The sequence below is a fragment of the Chlorocebus sabaeus genome, chromosome 15 (genome assembly GCF_047675955.1).
Source record: "Chlorocebus sabaeus isolate Y175 chromosome 15, mChlSab1.0.hap1, whole genome shotgun sequence".
NCBI lineage: Eukaryota > Metazoa > Chordata > Mammalia > Primates > Cercopithecidae > Chlorocebus > Chlorocebus sabaeus.
This window is the reverse complement of record NC_132918.1, coordinates 73,587,801-73,615,401: the sequence shown is the minus strand read 5'-3', so window position 1 is coordinate 73,615,401 and position 27,601 is coordinate 73,587,801. Positions and strand designations below refer to the sequence as shown.

Sequence of the window (27,601 nt, the reverse complement as noted above, 5' to 3'; positions counted from 1 at the left end):
CATGTAGTACACCGCGCGCCACTCCTGCACTTCCCCACACCCCCACGACCGAACCTGGCTTCCCTACGCCCTCCCAGCTCGCTCGGGCCTGACTTCCGGTTTCCTCGCGCGGCCCTGGCGCCGAGCCCGTGGACGGCGACGGCCCCTTTTCCGGCCGAGACCTGAGCCACACATCGAGTCCTTTCCCGCAGTGCTTCCTCTCCCACCGGCCCGTGCTGGTCCCGACGGCGGGCCTGGGTCTGGCGCGCGTATTGCTGGGTAACGGGCCTTCTCCGCGTCGGCCCAGCCCCTCCAGCCTCGGCTTGTCCCTCCTTCCAGAACATCCAGGGCTCCTGCCGAGTCAGAAGAAATGGGACTCCCTCCGCGGCGCACCCGGTGCAACTCCCTTCGCTGTGGAAGCGGCGGTGTCTTCGAAGAAACCGGAAGCCCGTGGTGACCCCTGGCGACCCGGTTTGTTTTCGGTCCGTTTCCAAACACTAAGGAATCGAAACTCGGCGGCCTTGGGGGCGGCCCTACGTAGCCTGGCTTCTGGGTGAGTGACTCGCCAGGGCCCGGTGGAGGATAGGGATGCGGGCAATGCCGCGGCCAACCTCCGTTGCTGTTGCTGGTCCGAAGAGACACGTCATTTTTCTCTTACTCCCTCCCGCGCCTCCTCCTTTGACTAGGGAGCGGCCCACTCCTGGGCATCCCTTTCCCCAGTCACCCCCACACCCAGCTGTCCACACCCCTTCCCCCGTCACCCTCTCCCCCAGCTGTCCAGGCCCTTCTTGGTCATTCACTTCTCTAATTCCTCCTTTTCTTACTGGGGCGCCTTGAGTTTTTTTTTCATTCGTTGGGACTGCCAAATGCTTCTTTCCGATACAAATTATCGGAAAGAAAAGGGGGACGTTGGCTAGGACGGCACTCCCTGGGGCATCTGAGTCGTGAATATCGACGTCCTGCACTTGATCGAGGGCTAACAGCTATTCGTCGTTTCTCCAGTGTCTAACCTGTGTACGGTATTCATTCCAGCCTTCGGCTATTTGTTGAGTAACTAGTACTACGTGCAAGGTAGACTAACACCCTCTACACACGAGAAACCCCAATACTCGAAAGCGAGATAAAATCCCCACGAAAACTCTTAATACCGATCAAACCATCAGTTGCTCCAAGACGTAATGGAAATTTGCTAAGGTAATCAAAGACAAACGTACCAGGATTGAAATTAACCCTTGCTCCTTAAGTATAGAAGGCATTTTGGTTTTTAGATTGGAATTTCAAATTGGATTGAGCAAGATCTCAAGGCACAATTTCATTTCTCTAAAAACGCCATATCTAATTGCCCAATCTTGTGATCATTCCATCATCTGTAAATTGAGAACAGTGCATCATTTACAGGATATTTACAAAATTTTAATGTGATACTGTTTGTAAGCGAGACGGCTTACGCAAATAGAAGGTTTTAATATTAAAGAGGCAGCATAACATAATGGGAAATGACACTGGATTAGGTCAGAACACCAGTATATGAATGCTGATTTTTCCCACTTACTTGACAATGGGGAAAGGCTAAACTTCCTCATTTTCCTTATCTCTGAAATAGGGGTAATACATACTCTAAGTCACCAAAGCATAGTTTCTAAGAGTTATGGCGGCTCTGGAGTCAGCTGCCTGATTTTCATTTCTGGCTCCCCTACTTTCTATTGTTTTCATGTTTCACTTTCTCCACCTGTAATCTGAGGAGATTATTTACAACCTCGGAGGTATTACATAGACTTACTGAATGCTTATGAAGAACAAATGAGATAGTTTCTCTAAAAGATGAAGCATACTGCTTGGTGTACCATAAACCCTTGGCTACTATTAATTACCAATGCAGAACCCTGTCATGTTTATTAAGTAAAATGATGAAGTTTTTTTTATAATCCATGAAGTAACAGGACCAGTCTAACTTTTTTCTTTTTTATGGCACTTATATTCAGAGTGCAAGTATAGTTGTCTTGTACTGTTAGAAAATAATTGTCAGTAACATTGAATTGCATTAGAGGTATTACTGTATGAAAGGAATGAAAAGAAGTAGACTGCTCTTCATACCTATGCTAACTGTGGAAGAGTCTTATGATTCAGTGCAATACAAACTGATTTCTGGACTAACACAGTTTGTTGGATAACTCAGTGAGTCATAAAAATGGCACTGAAGTTTTTCTTCATGTTGTATATCTAATGCTGAGTACATTTTTGGACATTTATTGAATTACAGGTCATTTTATTGCGAATGTACGCACATAAGAGATGATGTCTTGAAAAGAGGTACTCGGTGACCCGTCTTCATAAACTAGTTAGGCTATTTCCGCCCCTATTTCATTACAAATAGAGGAAGGGGAATAAGCATTGGTCTGTTCGTCTTCATAAGACTTAATCCTTGCTCCATAGTATTTTGACTGATTGTACGAAATGGGTTCGGGAATATCCTAGCTTTTCAGAGGTAGAAAGGTGATGAAAATTCTAAATATGATTTACTTCAGGAGGCAATATCGAATAAAGAGCCTACCGTGTAGGCCTCGATTCAAGCTTCAGTTTTGTCACATACTGCTAGTGTGAATATAGGCAATTTATCTCACCTCTTTGAGCTTCCGTTTCCTCATTTATCATGGTGCTAATACCTTCCTTGCCAAGTTTGGTGTGGGCTTGAGATAATGTGTGTACCATACGTTTTATGCAGCTCCTGGCATAAATGTGAATTCCCTTCTCTCTGTTTAGGTTGCTATTCTGTATTTGTATTAAACTTTTGCCTTCACAGTTTAGTAAGGTGGCATCTTAGTGATGTAGTCTAACCCTATCATTCTAGATAGGTGGGAAAATTTCAATCCAGAGAGGTAAAGCAAACTAAACTATAATCAGGGTGGCAAATCCTAGACTAGAGTCTGTGTTTCTGAATCCTGGGCAAGTGTTCTTTATGACATAGTTATGCCTTGTCCATATTCTTCTTAGGATAAGCAGAATCCCTTTTGTATTGCCTCTCCAAATGTTGTATTAAGACCATAGACTTAGAAGACAGCTTATTTGGGTTCACGTCTCACCGTTGTCACTGATTAGCTGTGTAGCTATAGGTAAGGTATTTAACTTTTCTAAGACTTTGTTCGTAACAGTACTTAGCTAAGTGGTAGAAAAATGCATGTGACTGGAAGTTAGCAAGCTGTGAAGGTGTAAGTACAATAAGTACAGTACAATGAAAATAACCATTTTCTTCACATAAGAATACAGTCTTAAGAGACATTTGCTCTTTTGTGGTATCTTCTTTGAAAACCACTTTTTCTCCCCGTTCCCTCAGACCCCCATAGCGTTCTGTTGTTTCAAATTTATTACCTACCTTTATGGTATAATAATTATTTTTCTGCACAACTCTGCCTCTCACTCTGGGTTTTCCTTGCTGTGTAAATGATTGTTTCATGATAAAAATGAACAAGTAAATCACAGCTGAGCTAGTTAGTACTTTCTGTAAAACAGAGGTGCATGAGCCCTAATCCTTAAAATACACAAACTGCAGGATATCTGTTTTTGACTTTGTAGAGCAGTTTATTTTTTGTTTTCAGCTGTCTTTAGAAAAAATCCACATCGAATCAATTCTGCCCATTGGGTTGAGTGTTAAATTATTTAAGTCAAACATCTATGGACACAATTTTACCTCTCCTTAAACCAGACTGCATTCTACCACTTACCTAGCCATCTAAGGCTTATTTAACTTGCTCTACTTTTAAGGGGAGAGTGTGTGTGTGTGTAAGAGTCTTTCTTATATGAAGATATATATGCATACTTTCAGTTTGCAATATGAGAAAAACCTGTACTTTTCTTTTGAAAGGAAATAACGGGAGTTTCAGCTAGCAAGAGCGTGACAAGAATATGTTTACTCTTATTTTGGAATATCATTGAATCTGGAGACTGAAAAACTCTTTTAGAGGAAGAAAACTTACCATCATTAGGAGCAAATACAGCTTGCATCAGAAGCAGCATGAGTTAATTATGGTTCTGAGAATCTGCCACTTTTTTGGTATACTGTAGGTAGCATAGTATATTCTTGTTCTTGGACTTTATTGAAAAACTGGGAAAGATTGTACCTTAAGAGTGGGAATTGTCCTGTGTGGTTAGAAAATGTTAAATTGATGTTAGTGAAGATTGACTGGGTGGCAGGTTTTACCTACTCAAGACTTGTAGTGTACACATTTATTTTAACCTGCCTTGCTTATTCCTAGATGCAAATTGCTTAGGTGCTCCCAACTGTTGCTTTAGTTGACAATTGGAAGTTTTTAGTTGTACAATTAGAAAAGCAAAAATACAATGATAATAAGACCGGACCCAGAAAAACACAAAACCTTTTGTTGCTATTCATGTGGTCTGAAATAAGGCAAAAGAAATGTTATAGGCATTAGTTGATACGAGAAGGGAGATTAGACATTTTGGAGGAAAGCAGGCGTAGTGAAACAGATTGGAAACAAGGCTGTAGTTAAATTGTCTATGTTTACATCTCAACTCTCCACTTGCTATGTTACTTTGGAAAAAATACTTAAATTCCTCCTACCTCAGTTTCTTCATCTATAATGTTCTTGAACAGTGACTGATGTTAGTAAGTAACCAAATTTTATTTCAAACAAGGGATAGTTAAAAACTCACTTTCTAGTAGTAATTACTGACCTAAGATACATGAAATTCAATTGATAATCTTTCTTTAGAATGTTATATTTAGTTTTTAATTTTAAACTAAAAAATATTTAAAAGGACTTTTTGGGTTCTTTTGCATGATCTAAAGTTCCTCTTATTCTGTTTTTCCCAGGAGGTCTTAAAAGGTTTTAGCCACAGTTTCTCCTTCCGTCATGTTTTTCAGGAACATAACTCTCAGAGAAGTAATGCTGAACCTAACAGCAAACGTAGATGTTCAGAGCAAGTCAGTTTTTCGTTAAACAATGAAGGTAACTAGCCTCTTAGGTTTTAAAGTCAGAGTTTGATTTGAATCCTACTGTACCCATTCTTCATTCAGTAATCAGTATTTATTGAGCAGTTTTTACACAGTGATGAGATGGGGACACAATGATGGGCAAAACAGACATAGCCTCTGCCCTCACAGAGCTTAACATTCTTCTAGATTTAACGGGGCTAATCCAACTTTCTAAAACCTACCTATAAAATATAGATGATACCTATTTCATAGAATTGTTCAGATAATTGAAAGAGATAAAAGAATGTAGTATATGATAGTGGGACATATTGGACACTCAAGTGTTGATTAATTTGTCTTCTAAATATACAACAAACATAACTAATTACTGGTATGGAAAGATAGAGTACGCTTTAAGACTTCTATAATATTAATATGTTGTTGTAATGAATTATACTCAGAATTTTTGAGAAGTTATAAATTGAGAAGCTATAAAACTTGCTACTAATAGATCTAAGTGGAAATGTTAGGAGAAGGAATATTTGAGGATGAAGTATTTAAAAAAAATTTTGATTGTTTTAATGAAGCTGATATTTCAGATTTTTATAGAACATTTTTTTTTTTTTTTTTTTTTGAGACGGAGTCTCGCTCTGTCGCCCAGGCTGGAGTGCAGTGGCGCAATCTCGGCTCACTGCAAGCTCCGCCTCCCAGGTTCACGCCATTCTCCTGCCTCAGCCTCCCAAGTTGCTGGGACTACAGGCGCCCACCACCTCGCCCGGCTAGTCTTTTGTATTTTTTAGTAGAGACGGGGTTTCACCGTGTTAGCCAGGATGGTCTTGATCTCCTGACCTCGTGATCCGCCCGTCTCGGCCTCCCAAAGTGCTGGGATTACAGGCTTGAGCCACCGCGCCCGGCTAAATATTAACAATTATAGTTTTAAGTGGTTTATAGATATCATTTAATATTCTTAAGACTCTATGGGGTATTTGCTATTATTCCTTGTACTTTATAAATAAGGAAACTGAAGCATAGAGGTTAAGCAACTTGCCCAAAGTCAGACACTAAATGTTAGAGTTTAGAATATAACCCAGGCAGTCTGGTTTTTAAACATTGTCCTAGTATTTACATTATTCTAACTATAACTTTTTTTTCCTTTTCACTTATTCAGTGAGACATTTGTCATTCATATTTTTTTTCTTTTAAACAGCTGTCATGGATGCACTGGTAGAAGATGATATCTGTATTCTGAATCATGAAAAAGCCCATAAGAGAGATACAGTGACTCCAGTTTCAATATATTCAGGAGATGAATCTGTTGCTTCCCATTTTGCTCTTGTCACTGCATATGAAGACATCAAAAAACGACTTAAGGATTCAGAGAAAGAGAACTCTTTGTTAAAGAAGAGAATAAGATTTTTGGAAGAAAAGGTAATTTTTATCTTTTACCTTCATTGTGTTTGTGACATAAGGAATAATTTAAAATATTTGAAATTTTGAATACTTTTTGTGCTGTCTTCCATGATTGTACTAAATTTCCAAGAATAACTCACTGCTAATCTGAAAACTCTGGGCATTATACTTATCCTGTATTTCACGTACCATGTACTTGTATCTGTATCTGTAGGAGAGGATTTAATAACTTGGAATTATATTCCAAATATTTTTATTTCATTTTCAGGTTTACTTACCTTCATAGCTGTATGTATTTTATTCAGAATTTTCAAATCTGGGCAAAAAAAAAAAAAAAAGGTTCCCTGACAAAAGAAATTAAGTATCAAAGGAGGAAGCTTCTGGAACATTGTCCAATAGGTTTAATAATATATTTACCAGGACTGAAATATTCACTTCAACATTCTTTCTCTTGTTTAACACATGTAATAGGAATAATGCTTTTAACTGATAAACTGATGTTTTCTGTTTACCTTTCCATGTACAATTGTGACACACCTGTTATAGAATATATAAGTAAGGTAGCTGATTCAATATAAAGCACCAATCTACTTGGCTTTATATATGAGGAATATTCTTCAGTCATCCTTTTGTTTTTGAGTTTTAAAGTTTTAACTTAGCTTAGTTTATATTTTTTCAGCTCAGATCAGAGCATTTTTATCCTACAAAGAACAGCTACCACAAAGGGTAAAGAATGCATTGTCCTGTATAATGGAAATTAATTATCCAAGGAAATGAATTATCCTATATAAAAAAAACTTGAAGATGGGGCTTGGTAGAGTTTGATTCATTTTTGGTAGGAAGTAAGAGGAAAGGAGTCGGTTGTAAAATAATTATAATTTCTTTGTATTGATATGAATTATGTTTACTTTAATGTTGATTATGTAAATTTGTAACATACTGGGATACAGTGAGAGAAGGTAACATTTTGGATCACGGAGCTTTATTTTAAAGTTTAGTAGAAAAATGGGATTTTATGTATAGTTAACTTTGGAAATATTTCAGTACTTCATGACCAACAATCCTATTAATTCCTATTCTATAATATAAAGGATTTAATGAATTAACACACACATCTATTTCTTAAAAAGTCAAGTATGCCTTGGCTGGGCACGGTGGCTCACACCTGTAATTCCAGCACTTTGGGAGGCCAAGGCAGGTGTATTGCCTAAGGTCAGGAGTCTGAGACCAGACTGGCCAACATGGTGAAACCCCATCTCTACTAAAAATACAAAAATTAGCAGGGCGTGGTGGTGCGCCTATAATCCCAGCTCGTCAAAAGCTGAGGCAGGACAATCACTTGAACCTGGGAGGCAGAGGTTGCAGTGAGCTGAGATCGCCCCATTGCACTCCAGCCTGGGCAACAAGAGTGAAACTCAGTCTCGGAAAAAAAAAAAGAAAAGAAAAAAAAGTCAAGTGTGTCGTAAGGTGCTGCTTTTTCTCCTGAAAATTAGATACTTTTAATTTGAAAAACATCTAAGCACTGTGCATCACATCTATACTCTGTTGTAGTTATGATTTAATGTGATAAAACAGATACCATGAATTGTAAAATACTGATTAGGTAAAAGCATAGAAAACTTCAAAAAATATTCTGCACATTTTTGCTTTCTTTGTAAAGATTAATTGTGTGGAAATGAAATACTCACCTAATGAATCCAGGCTTTATCCCCTTATTACAACAATTCAAGTAAGATATGGAGCCATCAGAACACTGACTTATTTTTTATCTGTAGAAAACTCTCTTAAGCTTTCTCTTCTAATTTCATACCATTAGCTAATAGCTCGATTTGATGAAGAAACAAGTTCCGTGGGACGAGAACAAGTAAATAAGGCCTATCATGCATATCGAGAGGTTTGCATTGATAGAGATAATTTGAAGAGCAAACTGGACAAAATGGTAAGTTGGTTTGAAAAGAATGACATCTGTATTTTGGAAATGGATTTTCTCCTTCAAGAGGTTTAAAATTAGAAGTAAGTTAAATATTTACATTTAGTAATTAAAATTTTGTATACATGCTCAAGGCAAAATGGAAATTTTAGTAATATTTTAACTTATTTTTATGTAAAATATTTAGTATGTAATGATGTTTAGGACTTAAATACATCTAACAGCACTGACTTATTTTGAAAAATTATGACGTAGTAGATTTAGTCTTTTTTTTTTTTTAAGCCAGTAAATAATGATTTCCTAAATTAGAAAAAGAAAAGAGATTTCTGAGAAACTGAGTTCATTTTCTCACCTTGCTTTTAAAGACAAGAATGTGTTTTTTTCAATATCTACCTGAAAATTGCAATATAATAGCATCGTGTAGATTTTATTGAATGTAATTTGGCATTTTCCCTACTTAACTAGAATAAAGACAACTCTGAATCTTTGAAAGTATTGAATGAGCAGCTACAATCTAAAGAAGTAGAACTCCTCCAGCTGAGGACAGAGGTGGAAACTCAGCAGGGTATGCCAGTTACTTGTTATAAGTATTCCAACAGAATTAGCATATTTTTCCATTTATTTGTAATATCAACAGTTTTCTGTATCCATATGCTAAGACCTTATTTTTTAATTTTTAGGTTTATGTTAATTTCTCTGTTCTACCTTCACATAATATCAACTTCCTTTAACTTTTCCTTAGCTATATATTGCACTTTTCCTAGAGAAAATGTGATGGTTTTTATTCAGGTCTAGGTTGTGATGAAGCAGAAGAGGAAGAGAGTAGAAGCGCAGGAGCAAGAAGCAGAAGTGAAATCACCTAGCCCGTTGGTTGTCCCGGCTTCTCTTTCTTACTGAACATCTTGCCCACAGTTAAACACGCTGCTGTGGAGTTGTTACAATTTCTTTTTCTTTCTGAAGGTTGTTAAAAGGTGCAGATGAAATGTTGGGGTGGAAAGTTGGATCTGGGGCATATGGATGAATAGCCTGTTCCCATGAATATTCGTTCTGATGAGACAAGCTAAGAGTGGGCCTCTGAGAGACCTTTTGATAGGAGATTGAGATGCAGTCTCTTGGCATAACTAGTTGGGGCTTTTTGTAGCTAGAGAGACTGAGTTACTAATTAAAGAACAAAGCAGTATCCAGTTATATTGAGTTTCTGCAGTGGAATGTTTAAGGATAAATTGTTTTGACATTGTACTCTGAGCTTGTTGGTCAAACTTTGTATTCTCTGAGAGGACTAGATGGAATGATTAGCTGAGCCTCAGTTTATTATTTTTGTCACTGTTTTAACCTTCACTTATGTAGAATATTGATCTGTCTGCAATTTTAGCACATGCTTGATTTTAGTGTAGTTGTCTTTAGAAATTCTAAAAAAAGATTGCTAGATTTCTTATTCTCCTTAGCATAGATATTTGAAAGTATTAATAATTACTGTTTTTAAAAAACTATTGATCATATATGTTTTATGATAGTTTTTCTGTTATCTACATTTTACCAGAGTAACCTATTTTTAAGAATTGCAATCAATGTGGAAGGTAAAAGATAACAATTCCATTGTCCATCCTTTTTGTAGTGATGAGGAATTTAAATCCACCTTCATCAAACTGGGAGGTGGAAAAGTTGAGCTGTGACCTGAAGATCCATGGTTTGGAACAAGAGCTGGAACTAATGAGAAAAGAATGTAGCGATCTCAAAATAGAACTACAGAAAGCCAAACAGACGGTATTACAGAATTACTAAATCGAGAAATTCAGTGTTCTTTGTACATCATATGTAGGATTTATAACTAAGTATGTATTAAACCATAGAGTTAAAATAAATTGTAATTAGAGAATAAAAAAATTCTTGTTTATCTACCTCTTTAAGCATTTCTGCTAAAATTTGACATGCCATATACTTTTAGTCTGTCACAAAATTAAACAATTTTGTTGTTTAAAAGGTTGATTTTTTAGTAAGCTTATTAGTTTATTATAACTGTTCTTTCAGACTCTTTCCTTCAATTTCCTTAAGTTATTTTTCTCTCTGTAAAGTCTAAAGAGTACTCAGGTTTTAAGTCCTATATTATTTTACTTAATAGTTTCATTAATTTATATATCATAAGGGACAACTCAATTTTTAGAATTAAACAAACAAAACAACATGACCAACAAAGAAAACCTGACAGAGCTTACTTATTTTCAAAAGACTAATACTTTGGGGCATCTTTAACTACCAGCAGATAGCTGAGAATTTAAGAATTGGAAAAAATAACAAAAACCTGCCAAGTTGCTGAAGTGTGTTTAGCCTGAAGTCAACCACTAAAACAAGCTGCCTCTTAGGTCCTCACCAAGAGTCTATTTGCCCAATATTTTACACCAGGTTCTAACAAGCTTGGATCTATGTTTTCAGACGTCATGACAGTGTTGAGATTAAAAGAAGAAATGATAAAGTAGCAAAGTAGTGTGACAGCAATGCACCAAATGCAGATTTTAAATAATTATTACAAGACATTGAAAAGCTTAGTAGTCTGGAGCAAATAGCCATTTTATGCATTCACGTCTCAAACTAAGGTATAACCAGTTACATAATTGTTTCTGCACTCAACCATTTTGCCTACCAAAGCCTTCTAACACTATCGAGGAATTGTGTTTCTAATTTCTTGTTCCTCTGGGATACCGCCACCTGAAAGGGGAACTCCATCCCATACTTCCTGACTGCTTTCCAGATTCTGCTGTGAATCTCAAGTGTTCTTAGATGGAGCTGATACTTCTTTCTTCTGTAATGTAGTTTTTATGAGAGGTGGCCACTCGATAAGAATGAGCCAGACATTGAGAATAATATAGCACTCTGCCTAGTTCTTGGCCAAATGAATTCCTCTGAAATGGCAATGAGAACTCACTTTGGCACCCCTATCCCTAATAAAAGGGAAACACTACAAAAATTATTGTCAACTCCCATTAGAGCCAAAGTGGTTTTTTTTCCTACTTGACATATAAAGTTGATTGTTCCCAGCTTTGAGCTTGTGGCCACACACCACAATTCCTTCAAAGACTCAGCATCCTTGTTCCACAGATCAGTTACTGTCACCACTGAGAAGCCTCTTTTCAAAAGATGGGTTTACAAGAAAGGATATGCACCTTGAAGTTCTGAATTATAATTGTCAGTATTTATATTCTGTTTGAAAGGAAATAATTTGATAGCCTTTATACGTGATGGATATTTTGTTGTAGTGTAGGAAGCAGTACCATGGAATCGGAAACTTAGCTCTGAATTTTGGTGTTGCTTATTAACTGTAACATTAGGAACACCATTTTACTTTTTGGAAGTTGTCTTCTGTAAAGTAGACATTAAATACCTTTTTTCATGAAGGTTAAATTAGTGTATGTAAAGCAGTTATTAGGGCCTTTAGACGTCTTCTAAACCAACTTCATTTACTGATCCAGCATCTCTTTTACTTCTTTGGCCCTAGAGTCTGTATTTCTCACAGGATCACCTGTTTCTGAATATAAATGGCTGTAATATTAGGGGACACAGTTTTATTCTCCTGATCAAACATGACTGTCATGCTCACAGGACTTAATATATTAATCACAGCTAGTTAGCATAGTGGCCATTATATAGTATGTTCAGTAGATAAATGCTTTTTTAAAAAATTTGATTAGAGTAATCCAGAAAGTCAGTATTTTTAGGTATTTATATGTATTGAAATTTCTATTCTTAGCATTTTAGTTATTCTTTTCCACTAGATGGTGCTAGGGAATCAATTTGCTTTTAGTTTAAATTCATCTGTCATAAGTAACCAAATCACAGAAACAGACTTTCAGAGGTAGAAGAAATCACTTTCTTTAAATGATGACTAAATTATGTCTGAGAGACAAGAAACTTTTAATAGTTAAGATGAGCTAAGAGAGGAATATTGAAAAGGTAATATTTATAAGATGGCCCCCACCTTCACAGGCATTTCTTAGGGGTAGGGTGAGGCTGTGAAGTTAAAAAGGGCTTACTCAAACTAAAATAAATGAACAAAGAAGAGGAAGAGTGGAAATAACAGTTTATCAAGGGTTCCGAGTTGAAATCTTGATACATACTTGCAAATCTTCTTTCAATGATGTTGCTGGCCAGAGTCCTCTTGGATACACGAATCTGAGAGGAAGCCAAGGAGAGAAATTTATGTTCACAATACTCTAGCCATATTACTCTAGCTCACATTACTCTAGCCATATTAACAAATTTTGTTTTTTTTAAGATGACACTTTCAGTGAAGCATTTTATAAAACCTTCTGAAGTATGTAAGAGCATCCTACATGGATATAAGTGTTTTTTATTGTTTGGGTTTTTTTTTTTTTTTTAAAGTGTTTAGTGAGGGAATTCAGTTCATTAGTATGTCATGTTAGTGAGGTTACAGGGGCAGTTCCACTATGGGCTTTTTAGACTTTCTGTGTCCCCTAATATTCCAACCATTTATATTCAGAACAGTTGATCCTGTGAGAAATACAGACTCTAGAGCCAAAGAAGTAAAAGAGATACTGGATCAGTAAAATCAAGTTGGTTTAGAAGATGTCTGAAGTCCCTAACAGCAGTAGCCCAGTTAGAGATTCACAGTGTGCTGTCGTATGTTAAAGGTTCTGCTATAGTATAGAAATCTATATAACTTGAACGTTGTTTCCCAAGATTTCATAGCCATGGGCTTCACCTTAAACTCCCACATCATATGGCACTAGTTGGGGAAAAGATCCATTACCACCTTTAGGACATAGGCAATCTATTACTAGCAACAAAAGCATCTTTGAATACTAGATACAGTCCTTATGAGCTTACTGCTGATGTACATTGAGTCTCTGAATTGTTAGTAGTTGGAAAAACAGTTTCCCACTCAAACTGTCAAATTTTTTATATTGTTGGCTTTAAAAATGAGGAAGGTTTTCAATGAACATGTATGCGTAAGTATATACTAATTTTTTAAATGATTTTAATTGATAATACGAAGATGATACTATAAGTGATCTGATCAGATTCCATTATTTTCTGTAAGGAACAGGAAAAAACAAGGTCCAAGGATATATGTCTTGTTAATGGTCAAACCTCCTGGACCTGTGGGCCAGTTCTGGGCCAGTTCTGTTTCCCCTCTCCATAGGGCTCCCTAAGATTTAATTTAACTGTTAGAGTATTAAAATCGGAGATCCAGAAATGTTTTAACTCCTGTAAGATTAGGTATTTTTCACATTTTACTCTCAAGTTCAGAGTACTTATGAAGTCCTTGTGTTGCTTTTTAATGTTTCACTGCAAATTATATAATTTAGATTGTATTAGTAAGAAATAATAAAATTAAAATTGGTATTCTGAGCTTATACTGGCCACATCTGCCAGTAGAATACCTGTGATAATCATTATTTGTTACAGATCCTTAAATGAGAATGCATTGCAAACAAGTGTGTTAGAGTTGTCTCAAACATACTAAGTCCATTTAAAAATATCTTCTGAAGGTTCTTTCTGTCACATCTGCAAACTAAATAAACTAAATTTAAAAGCATATAGGGACTTTATGATGTCCTCGCCAGGTCATTTTTAATCCATGTGGAAGGAGGAAATGTATGCTGATGTTTTAAAACAGTAACCTGTTAAAAATTCTGGTGTGTTTTTGGTAGTACTACAAAAAGTAAAATACCAAAAAACTTCCATTTTCCCATAGAATTTATTCACCTGTACCATAAGTAAACAGAAATGTGATAAATGTGTAATACTTTTTTGAATATAGACTTCAGATTGGTATCTTCAGAAATATATTTTGTAAAATTACAAGGTCTTTTACAAAATGAGAGCAATTTTATTCTTTTAAAGAAAATTAAAGCATTAGCATACTTTAAACCATTGGAAGTGATTTAGAGATATTTGTTACAGATTGGAGGTGTTTCATTAAAATTAAGTATAAAATCTAATTTTATTCTTTGCACTTACAGATATGTTCTGTAAAACTTGAAACATGTCTCTGGTAATGTAAGAGCTGAAACTAAATAAAATGTAAAAATTACAACTTTTAAACTTCTTTTTTTTAAAACAATTGACAGGATCCATATCAGGAAGACAATCTGAAGAGCAGAGATCTCCAAAAACTAAGCATTTCAAGGTATGACCATTCTTCAGCATTAAAATAATACATTGTCCTCTTCCATAAGTCACTTCGTGTAGGTCCTTAGATTTCTTTTATGACTTAACCTTAAAAACAAAAAATGGATGTTGTTTGGATACTGAATGTAACCTCTGATCACAATATATTTATAAAATAAAATTTAATTGTTAATAACAGCTTTGAATTTAAGTAGTAGAAAAATGGGATGCCTTAAACTTTCTGAACATTTAGTAATATTTTAGGTATGATTTTGGGGAACTAGCTTTGTGGAAATATTCTGTAATACTGAATTTGTACATGGAGAATTATTCATTATCTATATACAATAACATTCCTTTGTCTTAAGAGCTTACTTGGCCATTGTTAGTCTTTGGGATAGCATGAAATTTATTTTGTTTGTTGTTTGTTTTTTGAGACAGAGTCTCTGTAGCGCAGCCTGGAGTGCAGTGGCGCAATCATGGGATAGCATGAATTTTGAGGGCTGTTCCCTCTTCCCGTAAGAATAGAAGTAGCCATCAGAGTCCATATACTTTTTCAACCCTTTTTCCTCAAATACGTATCATTTTTACTTAAGTAACTTCAGTTCTGTGTTTTAAACTATCTAATAATTGTTGTTTCTACTATGTTAAGATAGCCTCTCTACATTGTTACCCTCCATCCAATAAAAAATAGTGATCTGACTTCATTGTTTTGTCATTTGGCTTCCAAAGTTTACTGACCTAAGTAAATAATGTGAATTGTGTCAGGCCAATTTCTATCAAAAACCTGCTTGAGAGAAATGATCAATTAGGAAAAACAATCTGAGGAAATGACATACAGCCATTCTTCTAGATCAGGGGTTGGCAGACTTTTTCTATAAAGTGCCAGCAGTAACTGTTTTATTTGGCTTTGTGAGCTGGCAGTACACTCTCTGTTGAAGTTATTTAACTCTGCCATTTGAACAGTACTTCAATTATGCCTTCGAATTTTATCTAAGTTTACTGCAAGGAAACTTTTTCTTTTTTTTGAAAAATGTGTCTAGTATAGTGTCCATGTAAACTATTTCTGAAAATTATCTTGTCAGTTATCTTCTTTTCTCCTGTCAACCTAGGGTTCCCCTTATTTTTCTGTATTGTCCTTTTTGTAAGCCACTTCTAATCAGCTTAGAAAGGAGTAAAGAATGAATAAATATCAGCAAAAGAGATCAAATACAGGGGCTATATAAATAGTACATTCGAAATATGTGATATAGAATGGAATTTCTGCTTCCATTCATGGGAGATTACATAATTTGGATCATATCCACTAAGAATTTCTTGAAAACCTGACTCCCCCAAAAAATACCTGTTTGAAGGCATCAGATAACTAACAGATATTAAAATCTCTCTGTGCCAGGATTTGGGGAAAGCTGTAGTCCCAAGGAGACGATTCCGTTTTCAAGGCTGCAAAGCTCCAGAGCGTAGTCTCGCAATTCTTTAAAGCTCAGTATCAATTCAGAGGAGTTTTTAGAAAGAATTGCCTTAAATTCAGTTTAAAAGTTACTTTGTGTTAAATCCGTGTCAACAGATGTATGGAAAGAATTGTGTAATTACAGCGTGTCCCAGTGGCTCTCTCAGTGCTCATATACACTTGTGTGTGTTTGCAAATTGGTTTGCATTTGTATCAGGCAGACAATGTGAACTGCAAAACCAATTAGGTTTCTCTCTTCTGGTTATATATTAGAAAACTTAGAACCAGAGTTGTGGCCTACTTGTTGGTAAACTTTTATCATGCATTTTTATGTTAGCCTCATTCTCCACTGCATTTTGTTTTGTTTTCTATTTTTCGCCTCATCATTTCCGCCTGTTTCCAGTTTATGTTCTTGTGTTTTGTTAATCTTTGTAAGTTACTTCATCCACTTTTAAGAGGAACAATTCAGATGACAGATTGGTTTACTATATTGGAGAAAGTACATAGGGATATTTCCATTAAACCATTAACTAAAGGTTTAGATATTTTTAAGGAATATTTTTCAGTTATTTGGATAGCTTGCTTTTTGGGAACTCTCCTTTTTTGTATTTCTTCCATCATATTGCCAGGCAAATGAGGTAGTATACTGTTTTTGTAAGACAGAGTGAACCTTTTAATTACTGGAGGCCTTTTGTATGATACTCCTTGTATAAAACATCGTTTAACAATAATAACCCTATCAGAAATTTAACCAATGTCTTGCCAGTTCCTGTTTTGATTTTGGCTTTAGGTTGATTGCTTTAGTTTTTAAACCAGATCTAGATATGGGGTCACTGTACTTCTCTTATTCATCATCTGTAAACTTATATTGTGGAACTGTGTTACAGATGACTTCCTAAAATGTAAATTCCAGGTTTAGAAAAAAAAAAAGATAAGTGTTTTTCAGGCTCTTCTGTGTTTCCTTAGTGCTATGAAATTTTATTAGCTATAATAAGCATTGTAAAAATACGGAATAAGAAAGAACATACCAATAGCAGAGTGCATTACACACAATAAGGGTAAGTCTGGTTTCTTAGAACTTTTCTTTGGGTTGCAGTGTAAAATGATTCTTGCTGTGCCTTGCAATAAAAAATGAAAGCCACTTGTTTGGGGGGAACCACAGTTGTCAAAATACACACTTTTAAGTCTATAACTCTTGGCTAAGAATATCCCATAGTTTAATTCTACCGTGGTGATGGAGGATGTAATAGTTCAGTAAATTTTCAAATGCTAAAGAAAAATATGTATGGCTGAAGTAGAAACTCAAGTAAGTGGATTTTTCTTATACAAGGAATAGTTATTTCTGTATTAAAGAGTTCCAGATATAGTGTCAATTAAGAAAATGGCTTTTAGATGTTACACTTTGTAAGCAGGACATGTACTCCCTCCTTCAGTTGTGGACAAGCAGGTTTCATTTAAAAGTCAGAGATGTGAAGTTTTATACTGAGAAGTATAAAACTTATACTGAGAAGATTGTGTTGGCAATCAGCATATTGTAGGTGCGTGGTAATTGATGATGATATGAAAAATGTTACTCTAAAAGGGCAGTGATCAGTCATCAGACCTGGTAAGTGAAAAAAAGCTTTAAACAGCAACATGGCAGACTGCAGTAGACTTCTCAACCCATTTCCTCGTGTGTAAAATGAGGTTACCCACTTTACCAAGTTGGTGTGACAGTGTGGTGAAGTGCCTAATATTAGTGCTCAGCCATCGTTATTTGTGCTTCATCTGTTTTTAGAGTTCTCATTTGAGAAGCTTCAGTGTTACATTTCAATATTTTAAGTAGTTGTATAAGTTCTTTATAGACAACTATATACATTAATAGCATTTTGCTTGTGGTGGCATTTAAAGCAAAACTTAACTAAAGTTTATACTCCCAATTGAGGAACTGTGGTGAGGATAGGAGGGTCACAATCTATATATTGTCTTTGAAATACCTAGATAAGAGGTTTAATTGGAAGCCTGCTAAAAATTAGGGATGACAACTTGCCTTTTCCAATATCATTTAAATGATGGTTTAAACATTTTATTCAAGTAGATAGAATTTAAAATAATTTTTTACACACTTTGAAGATTATAGCACTTTAATATTAACTGTAAACTGGGAAACACTAACTGCAGTTACTTTGTTATCCACAAGAGGGTGAGCTATACTTAGTAATAATTTTAGATTTGCCTATCTGTAGTTTTAAATTCAGGTTACATTAAGAGCAAAAAAAAAGAAGACTACATGTGTATTAAACTCAGTGACTTAGTTTTTAACTAAACCTAAGTTTTAAGCAGTCTTCACTAAATTGAACTGAAAAGTTTGTATTAGGCACTGTAAACACCATTATTAGAATTGTTTCTCTTCTTTTCTGTGCCTAGCTGTGTATTTTAGCTCTCAGACTGTCTTCAGTATTTGCTGTTTTCTCTAAAACGGGCTCTGATTTACTGTCTCACGCCAATAATAAACTATTTTTAAGCTGTATTATTCATACCATGACTGAATGAATTAGCCCATGTACAGTGTTTACACTTACTGCTATATAATGTGAATAACTCTTCGGAAAGCATACAAAATGCCCAGAATTGTACCAAGAAACCAACAACTCTCTTCACACTTAAGACAGGTTCCTGTGTGAAACATTCATTGTAGCAAACATCTCAGATGTTTTTTGGTGAAGTAGACATGGTTAATTTTGTGAACTAATTATTTGACCCCTATTCAAAACTTGCAAAAAGCCCTGTGATTTCTAATACACTACAACTTAACAAATGATGTTTACAAGAAACTAAAGCACATTTTTCTTAAAAGCAGTGTAAAGTTTATTGACAAAAAGGTATTTCACCTTACATAATTCAAAATAATTATATTTTATAGATTATATATTAAATATAAACTATATTACTTCTGTAATTTGAGATATTAGATTTCAAAAATGTTGTCCTTTTGAAGTTTAAGTGTTTATGGTAACACAAAAATTGAAGCATAAGGTGACATGTTTGTCTAGTTTGATTTCTGTACTACTAAAATTACACTAATATCTCTAAGGGGTAATAATTATTTTTTAATGCTATAAGATTATTTAGTCTTATACTTAATACTTTGTGATATTCCTGTTCAACAAAATGAGAATATATGCTGAAGATTTTAATTTCATTTAGTTGGTAATTAAGCAGCAAAAAAAAATAATGAATATCCGAATATGAATGTTTAATGGAAAACAGAATCTATAAAAATTAGGTTTAAAATCACTAATTATAATTTCTTAGATAATTGAGGTAAAATACTTTTAATTATAAAAATAGGAGAGGCATTTTTGACGTTTCTATTTCTGTTTCATATAATCCTCCCTCTCTAGCTTCTTTTTCCTTACCAGGAAATCATCTGGCTCTTCATGTCTTGTGCTGTCATGTCACATTGGTTTAGAACCAACATTATGAGACAGCCCAGTCAGACATAAAGAATGTAATACATGAAACCTAAATTTTATTTTAATGTGGACGTGGATATATATTCAGCAGTTGATATATCATTTCAATTCAGTGTCAAAACAATCAAAGGATAAATACAAATTGATCCATATTTGAATGAGTGTAACTTTACTGTTAATCAGATTTGCAAATAAAGAACATATTTCTTACTACTTACTAATTAATAGCTGCACATTATAGCCTAAAATAAAATCTCAGTTCTGAGACTCTGCAAGAAGCTCTCATCCGTTATATTTACTTTTATTATACCCTGTTTAATATCATACAGTTAATTGCTACATATCAGATGGACAGTATTATTCTTTCAAGATCTTTTCACTTATTAATGCCCTAGTTAAATATCTTTCAATTGTTTATTCAATTTACATCATCTCAAAACTAATTGGAGCAGAAATTTGATCTGCATATTTCTAAAGTTATTCCCTTTTGTCTATAAAAAAGAATGATGAGTATTAACTTTTTGTAAAAACATTTATTTCAGTGATAATATGCAGCATGCATACTGGGAACTGAAGAGAGAAATGTCTAATTTACATCTGGTGACTCAAGTACAAGCTGAACTACTAAGAAAACTGAAAACCTCAACTGCAATCAAGAAAGGCAAGTCACTGTTTACCGGAAACCACTGATTCCAGCCAAACTGCCTGAAGAGCAACTAGCTGTCGTATCTTATCAAAATCTCATCAAATGAGAGATTGATAAGCCAAAGTATATATAGTATGTTCGCAGCCTACCCATTCTCTGCTTTGGCTTCAGTCTCATACTGGTCAACTTCACACATAAAGGTGTTGCTGATGTGTTTTTTCTTCAGTACTGTATTCTTTTCCCCTTGTGGCTTTTCTCAGCCAAGTGTTGCTTATGTGTATAAGACTGAGGTGTTAAGTTTGCTCTAGTTGACCTTTTACCACAGCTACTTCATATATTTAAAAAAAAAAAAAAAGACACCAAAAGCAAATTTTCATTCCAGTGCTACAGAATACACTGGAGACCTAGCTTTTTAGGTTGTTTTGAAAAAAAAAAAAACAAACTTTGATTCATTATTTGGGTTTTTGCATTTCTTATAAGCTTTTCTTTGCACAAAGGATATAGCTGATTACAACGAAGACTAGGTGTTCTCCCCTTATGCCCTTCAAGCAAACAATTTTCATTGCTTTGCCTTTCATATTTAACTGCTTGACTGATTGAACTTTTTGAGTTTTGTGTTAACTAGTAGTAGCTACTTTCGCCAAAGCTATTTTTATACCTTAGAGAAAAATCAGTACATTTGTACCTAGTATTACATAACAGGTATATTCTGAAAAGTTGGGTGATACAAATTTGAATGCCCTAAAATTTACTTTTTAAAAATGAGGTAGGACTTTTTATAAAAAATAATCACCGTCTAGTTTAAACTTACTTACTTATATTTCACATTGTCTTAAGAGGACACAAGGGGATTGTGTCATAAATACTTGTCCTCAGGAGTGTTTATTAGTGAGGAAAAATGTTAAACTTTGGAAAGGAAAATTGAATTTAGAACTCCTTTTCATTTTTAGAGAGTTGGTTACATATAAATCAGGGAAAATAATATGGTGTTTTAGCAAGTCTAGCTTAATTTTTGGTTCACTTTGTCCTTGAGTTTTCCAGTGGCCAGAGTTATATCTGAGACCAAAGGTTGATGGTACAAATAAGATCTCTCTTTAAAGGGACTCACAAAGTAATTCTGCATTGGGTTTTCATTGTAGCTTTCTTTACATGATAAATAGAACTACCAAAGAATAGTAAAGGAGCAATGCTCCTTTCATACTTGGACATGGCTTACCCTTGTGTTCCTTCCTAGCTGATTAATAAGGTATTTTTCAGTGCTTTGGAACATAAGTTTTTTAGCACATTTCCTATGACAGTGGCAGGCTCAAGGTCACCACTCCTTATACAGAACTCATTGCTTTGAGGAGTACAGAGATGAGACTAGAACAACCTTTCTCCTGACCTTTGTATCACCTTTTTTCCAAAGCCAAACACTTCACTTCCAGTTCTCCTCCATCCTTATCCACCCTCCCAGGAAAAACAACGAGCTTATTTTATAATGTCGTTCAATCTGTTTATTCTAAAATTGCATGAAGTCAAGCCTTTGTTACTCTTGGCCATCCTTCTTGAGCTAAGGATAAACTTACCTTTCCACACTGGTAGGTGGAGCTGGAGGGAGAGTAGAAACCTGTATTACCAACATGCTGGCTGTGGTGAAATAATAGCTTTTAAGTAGTCTTTTTCTAGGCCATTGCATTTGTACAAAACTTTTTTTTTTGGTTAATTGAAGTATCTCAGTCCCCACTGACATGTGAACAGTCTGCAACCCTTCTCCAGCTACAGTAAGAGCCAAGAACAGGATCTTTATATGTATTTTAACTGTATTAGTTTCCAACTTTAAAAAATATGTAGTTCTTCCTCTCTTAAAAGCTCTATGACATAGTTGGGACAGGAATTCTATATCCATTCTGCAGACAAGGAAAGAGACATTAGGAGCAGCTAAGAGATAAATATCTAAAGTCACAGTAAATTGCTGATCCAGGATTAAAACTCAGATCATCTGTCATCTCCTAGTCACAGTGCCTCAATGATCACACTAACTTGGAAATGTTAATTTCATCACCAGTTCTAGAATTCAGTCAAATTAGTGAAGTGTTACCGAATTTTATGATCACAAATGTCATCTGACATTTAGTCTGTGTTTTCTTTTTAGCCTGTGCCCCGGTAGGATGCAGTGAAGACCTTGGAAGAGACAGCACAAAACTGCACTTGATGAATTTTACTGCAACATACACAAGACATCCTCCTCTCTCACCAAATGGCAAAGCTCTTTGTCATACTGCATCTTCCCCTTTACCAGGAGATATAAAGGTTTTATCAGAGAAAGCAGTCCTCCAGTCATGGACAGACAATGAGAGATCCATTCCTAATGATGGTACATGCTTTCAGGAACACAGTTCTTATGGCAGAAATTCTCTTTCTCTGGAAGACAATTCCTGGGTATTTCCAAGTCCTCCTAAATCAAGTGAGACGGCATTTGGGGAAACTAAAAGTAAAACTTTACCTTTATCCAACCTTCCACCACTGCATTACTTGGATCAGCATAATCAGAACTGCCTTTATAAGAATTAATTTGGAAGAGATTCACGATTTGACCATGAGGACACTATTTCTTTCAGTGGTCCTCCCAAGAAATTATTTAACAAACTGAAAGGGGATTTTGATTAAAATTTTGCAGAGTTCTTCAGTAACTATATTTGAACATACTGTACAATATTTACAAAAACCAACATAGTTGGTTTTCTAGTATGAAAGAACACCCTGTAGCTCCATATTCTAAGAATCTGAAATACACTACTAATTAATAAGTAAACTTAAGGTGTTTTAAAAAGAGAACTCTGCCTTCGATAATTTAAAATTTTGCCTCTCAGAAGAATGGAATTGGAGATTGTAGACGTGGTTTTACAAAGTGTGAAATGTCTAAATATCTGTTCATGAAAATAAAAGGAAACCATGTATGTTGCTTCAGATTGCATAGTGGAACAAATGGCAATGTGAATAGGTTACATTTCTGTTGTTACAATGCATAAAGATACTGAAAATATAATGAAATAAAAGCATCTTAGGTTATACCATCTTTATATGCTATTGTGTTTCAATATTTAAGATTTAAAGTGATTTTTTAGTCACCGTGTTTTGTTGATAAAAATTTTAGAATGGAGAAGTTTGAATTCTAAGACTTGAAACAACCTGATCATTGAAGCCAACTTTGTCCCAGTACATTCCATAAGTCCTAATTGGGGGGGAAAAAAAAGGTGAAATAGTTGAAAACCTCTGTTAGGTGTAAACAAATGATTGTTAACCCTACACACCATTCAATAAGTAGTAGAAAGAGCATCACACAGATTTCAGTCTAATCTGCCCCTTCAGTGGGCCATAATATAAACATAAATGTATGTGTGTAATGATAAAAAGTCATTTTCTTCAAAGAGACTACAACTGCTTATGTAGAGCAGCTTCTAAATTGTTAGACTTTGTATTGAAATGTAATATATTTATTGAGAAAGTGATTTTAAATTAGAATTTTTAATCATAGAAATCAAAGTTTGGGCTGTATTGATATTGTCAATCATGAAATGTCCACACACTCTTATTCTAAGTGGCCAATTACTTGTAAATAAAGAATGGCTTCACATGGAAATTTATCTAAATTCTTTCAGGGTGGAGATTTACTTGGTTCATACACCTTTTGCCTGAGTTAAAGTATTTCATGTAGGAGGACTTTATCCTTTTTGATAGACAGTTTCATATATCTTGAACTCAAAAAGAATATCTCAGATTTCTTCTTCTATATTACTGAATAGCATACATACATAGACAATGTTCACCATTCACCAGATATTTTTTTCTTTCTATTATCTTACACTTATTCAAGCTTGTCTGTGATTAATGGAATTGGTGTCAGATGCTGGAATTTATTCTGACCAATGAACATACTGACTCAGGGGAGTACAATCTCCTGCCAAGTAATAGAACCAAACCCAATATGCATAAAACAAATACAATACTCCAGGCTTTAGCTGAAGGAAGCAACTACCTGTGTAATAACAAAGCAGCAAAAACTATTTCTCATATAGCTGCATAGGCTGTATATTGTACCTGATCTCTAATGTAGCTTACTGGTTTACCTTTTTTAAAACCAAAATTGGAAATTTTCCTTTGTAAAGAAAAAAAGTCTTATGAAATAATTGCTTGATTAATGTTTTGAAAAATACCAAGAAATTGTTTAATTAAAATAAATTATTTTTGTTTGAAATTGAAGTGGATGTGAAACACTGTCCTTGCCTATATATCTCAAAGTCTGGTACTAATTGTTAGTTGTTAATATGATTCATATAATAGACATTTGTTAAACCAGCTTTTGCTTGGAGAAAATTATTTTCCATTTAAACAGTACAGTGATGATAGCTATCAAACAGGTGTACTAAAAAGTCAGTGACTGTGACAGTTTAAAGTGCTAGACAAATGATGTATAAGGTTCTTTAGTAAGGAAAGATTAACCAAAATTTTTTTACCCAGCTAGAAGCTTTTAAATGTACACTTGATCATCTCTGCTCTAGGTAAAATTCAAACAAAAAAAACAGTGGCCCATCTGTAGCTTATAAATATTTAAAATTGAATATGTTGACTTAAACTAGCTGAAACTTGCTCTCAAGAGCTTCCTTTGAATCTTTATATAAGGTTCAATTCAGTACATCCATAAATCGACAGAATGAAGAGAACATAAATAACAAAAAGCCACCTATTCCTTCCTCTTGCTCCCTTATTAGCTAAAGTAAAATTTACATCTGTAAGACTTACCGAGTTGCTGCCAAAATGTAACTGAATTCTTAAAAGCAGGAACGTGCCTATGTGAAACATTAGAAAACCAAAATAAATGGGAAAATTCAGACTTGAAGAACTGAATCATGTGACAACAAAGTACTGATCTTAATTCAGAAAGGCTACTTGGAGAAGGTGTATGTTAAGGGGTAAAAAGCCTGTGGGTTATCACATATTAACAGAATAATATCAACAGGCACCCATAAGCAAGCAAGACACAACTGAGGCAGATGTACCAGGTGAAGAAAATCTTCAGTATGGATACGCATGGGTATTCTGAAGTCTACAATGAATGGTTTAGTCTTTGACATGAGGATGAACATATTATTTATATTATATAATCTAATTTGGCTTCTATGGGGAAAGCAACATATACGTAAGTGAATTTTCTACATGAAGTGGGCTACTTCTGATTTTAAAGCTATAAAATAGTCACAGATTGTATATTTCACTAGCTTCTTAAAGTAACCTTTCCATTATCTCTAAAAACAGGTAACTTCTTGTGCTCTAGGAAATACACCAATACCAAAGGTCAATGTGGAAATATGGGCAGGTTTGCCCCTATGCTGTGTGGTCTCTAGATTTCTGTATTTGCTTTGCTTTTGTCTGCTCTAGTAATCTCCCTCCTTTTGATCTGTGGCCTGGGAAAATGTGGTTTCTTTGTATTTCAAATAAGAGTAAAATAGTTTTTTGAGTGGTTCACTCAAGAGTAAAGTATGGAACTTGAACATCTATTGATTCTTCAGTGTCCTATTTAAGTTCTTTCTTAAAAAAAAAAAATCTCTCAGATCTATTTCATGGGATTAGGGAAAGTTAAACCTTGTCTTAGTGGGTAGTGATTTCTATTTGTGCTTTTAATGAGGATTGTGTGAAAATATACATAAAATTTACTTATCTTGAAACTAGTTAAAATGGCTGTGGAAGAGTTAACAGCGCATGGGGAAAAATAACTTTTAATATAAAAGTTCAAATTATTAAATTGGGACACAAATTTTTTATACTACTTCCTGAGTCCATTACTATGTTACAGGATGGTAATTCACTTAGATAACTTTTCAAAATGAAAGATTAAAGGACTCACTAGCCAAGTTATCAGGTTAAGAACACGTTTTAGAAAATTCTACATCAAAGATGTAAGTAAAATTAATTCATATAAGTATCTCCTTATCTATGGTTCTGCTATGGTTTGAGTGTGTCCCCCAAGAGTTCATGTGTTGGAAACTTAATTGCTAATTTAACAGTACTAAGAGACTTTAAGAGGTTAATAGGGTGATGAGGGTGGAGCCCTCATGAATGGATTTATGCCATTATTGCAGGTATAAATTCTCAAGAGAGCGGGTTGTTACAAAAGCTTGCCCACACTTGTTCGTCCTTCTATTTTTTCACCCTGTTATGTTTTGATGCAGTGTGAAAACCCTTGCCAGAAGCTGCTGGCAAATAAACTCCAGAACTGTAAGCCAAACAAATTTTTCTTATAAATTACCTGGTCTTGGGTATTCTCCCATAGCAACAAAAAATGGACTAAGACAGTTTCCAAATGAGCCTGTACTACTACTAACAGTAACTACCAATATAAGAGCATCCACCAGGTCTGAAGCACTGTCTTACACGCTGTACGTGTAGCTGCTATATGCAATACTCAGTACATCCTCACAAACTGTATTAGATTTACTTCTACAGTTGTATAGCTAATAAGTGGTAGAATCAGGAAGGATTCTGGTTCATAGCCATCCTGCTATACTGCCTAATTATTAACACCTTTGCAGGTTGTCCATTCCTGCTTTTCTTTAGTTTTGGCTCCCATGATTAGCCATTAGCCTATACATTGGAAGAAAAGTAATAAAAGGATCATACTGGACTGTAAAAAATCAGTATCACTGTTATAGAACTACAGTTGTGGAAAACCTTTCGAAAGGTCCAAAATGACCAGGAAAACCATATCCCACTTCAGTAACTACTCCTTTCCCATTTAAGAAACCAGAACTTTGAAATAAAATATTTATTTCAGTATTTCCATAATTAAAGCAAACATACATGCTTGAGTTCATTAGTTAAGGTGATTTATACTATAAAATGACTTCCATGAATATTAGAGTTCCTGAATGTCATTTGAGTATCTGCCTACATGCTTGTTGGAACCTTCTGTAGCCTTTTCTTTGCAGGAATTCCAGTTTTTCTGAATTCTTCCCTTTCCTTCAGGTATTCCATTTTGCATTCTTCATGAAAGGCTGGATCATTATAGCTAGGAGAAGGAAATGAAAATATTTTAAAGTAATCTTGCATGTGTTAAATGTAAGCTTACTTTAATTACTAATATTCAGACATCTGGTTCATCAGGCTCAATCTTTAGAAGCACACTTTTAGTAATGGTTACAAATTCACTGTTAACTTTATGCTACCAAACTGAAGACCAAATCATTCGTTTTTATATAGCACTGTCACAGGATAGAGCAGTGAGAAGCACAGCTCCTGTCCTGGGAACCCACGGTGTAAAGGACAAGTAAAGACCGGATTAAAATTAAGTGTACAAAATACTGTGACAGAGGTATGCCCCAGTGCACCATGGAAACAAGGAAGAAATGGGGAAGGGAGAGATATCAAGGGGAAATGCTTGAGTTGTATTTTCAAAGACCAACAGAAATCCATATAGAAGGCAAGTGTGGGAAGGCACATGGATGAGGAAAAACTAATGGATGAAAAACTGCAAATAGATAGGTACCACTATAGCAGATTATGCACATAGGAGAAAAGGCCTGAAATGAAGATGGAATGGGCAAAAGTCAAATCATGATGTGCCCTTTATGCTATACGAAGCAAATCTATCCTGAAGAAAATGGGGCACAATTAATAGAGCACCTCACCTGTAAGATCA

At 35.0% G+C, this 27,601-nt stretch overlaps 2 protein-coding genes across 6 annotated transcripts in view; one reads left to right on the top strand and one right to left on the bottom strand.

The window, feature by feature from the left end:
* Nucleotides 1-86: 86 nt before the first annotated feature.
* Nucleotides 87-24,168, top strand: AZI2 (5-azacytidine induced 2). 2 transcript variants are annotated; one of them, XM_008009348.3, is made up of 9 exons: nt 113-532; nt 4,859-4,943; nt 6,117-6,337; nt 8,136-8,258; nt 8,715-8,814; nt 9,865-10,013; nt 14,336-14,394; nt 19,823-19,941; nt 22,061-24,168. In XM_008009348.3, exons 3-9 carry the CDS (start codon nt 6,122-6,124, stop codon nt 22,477-22,479), a joined length of 1,185 nt encoding a protein of 394 aa, XP_008007539.3. In that variant the 5' UTR covers nt 113-532; nt 4,859-4,943; nt 6,117-6,121; the 3' UTR covers nt 22,480-24,168. The 2 variants fall into 2 exon arrangements, with proteins under 2 accessions (XP_008007538.3, XP_008007539.3); XM_008009347.3 differs by lacking the exon at nt 4,859-4,943 and having other exon boundaries at nt 87-532.
* CMC1 (C-X9-C motif containing 1) overlaps nt 23,458-27,601 on the bottom strand; it is an 82,381-nt gene continuing 78,237 nt past the window's right edge. For all 4 annotated transcript variants that reach the window (XM_038002955.2, XM_038002952.2, XM_073023654.1 and 1 more), the window contains one exon: nt 23,458-26,971. In XM_038002955.2, the coding sequence (XP_037858883.1) occupies nt 26,851-26,971 (121 nt within the window). In that variant the 3' untranslated portion in view covers nt 23,458-26,850. The remainder of the gene's footprint in view (nt 26,972-27,601) is intronic.

Excerpts from the sequence above, each read along its gene's own strand:
- AZI2 (XM_008009347.3), top strand. The coding sequence starts at position 6,122 with ATGGATGCACTGGTAGAAGATGATATCTGTATTCTGAATCATGAAAAA. Across the intron at positions 10,014-14,335 it reads TACAGAAAGCCAAACAGACG|GATCCATATCAGGAAGACAA; the intron begins GTATTACAGAAT and ends AACAATTGACAG. Across the intron at positions 19,942-22,060 it reads CTCAACTGCAATCAAGAAAG|CCTGTGCCCCGGTAGGATGC; the intron begins GCAAGTCACTGT and ends TTTTCTTTTTAG.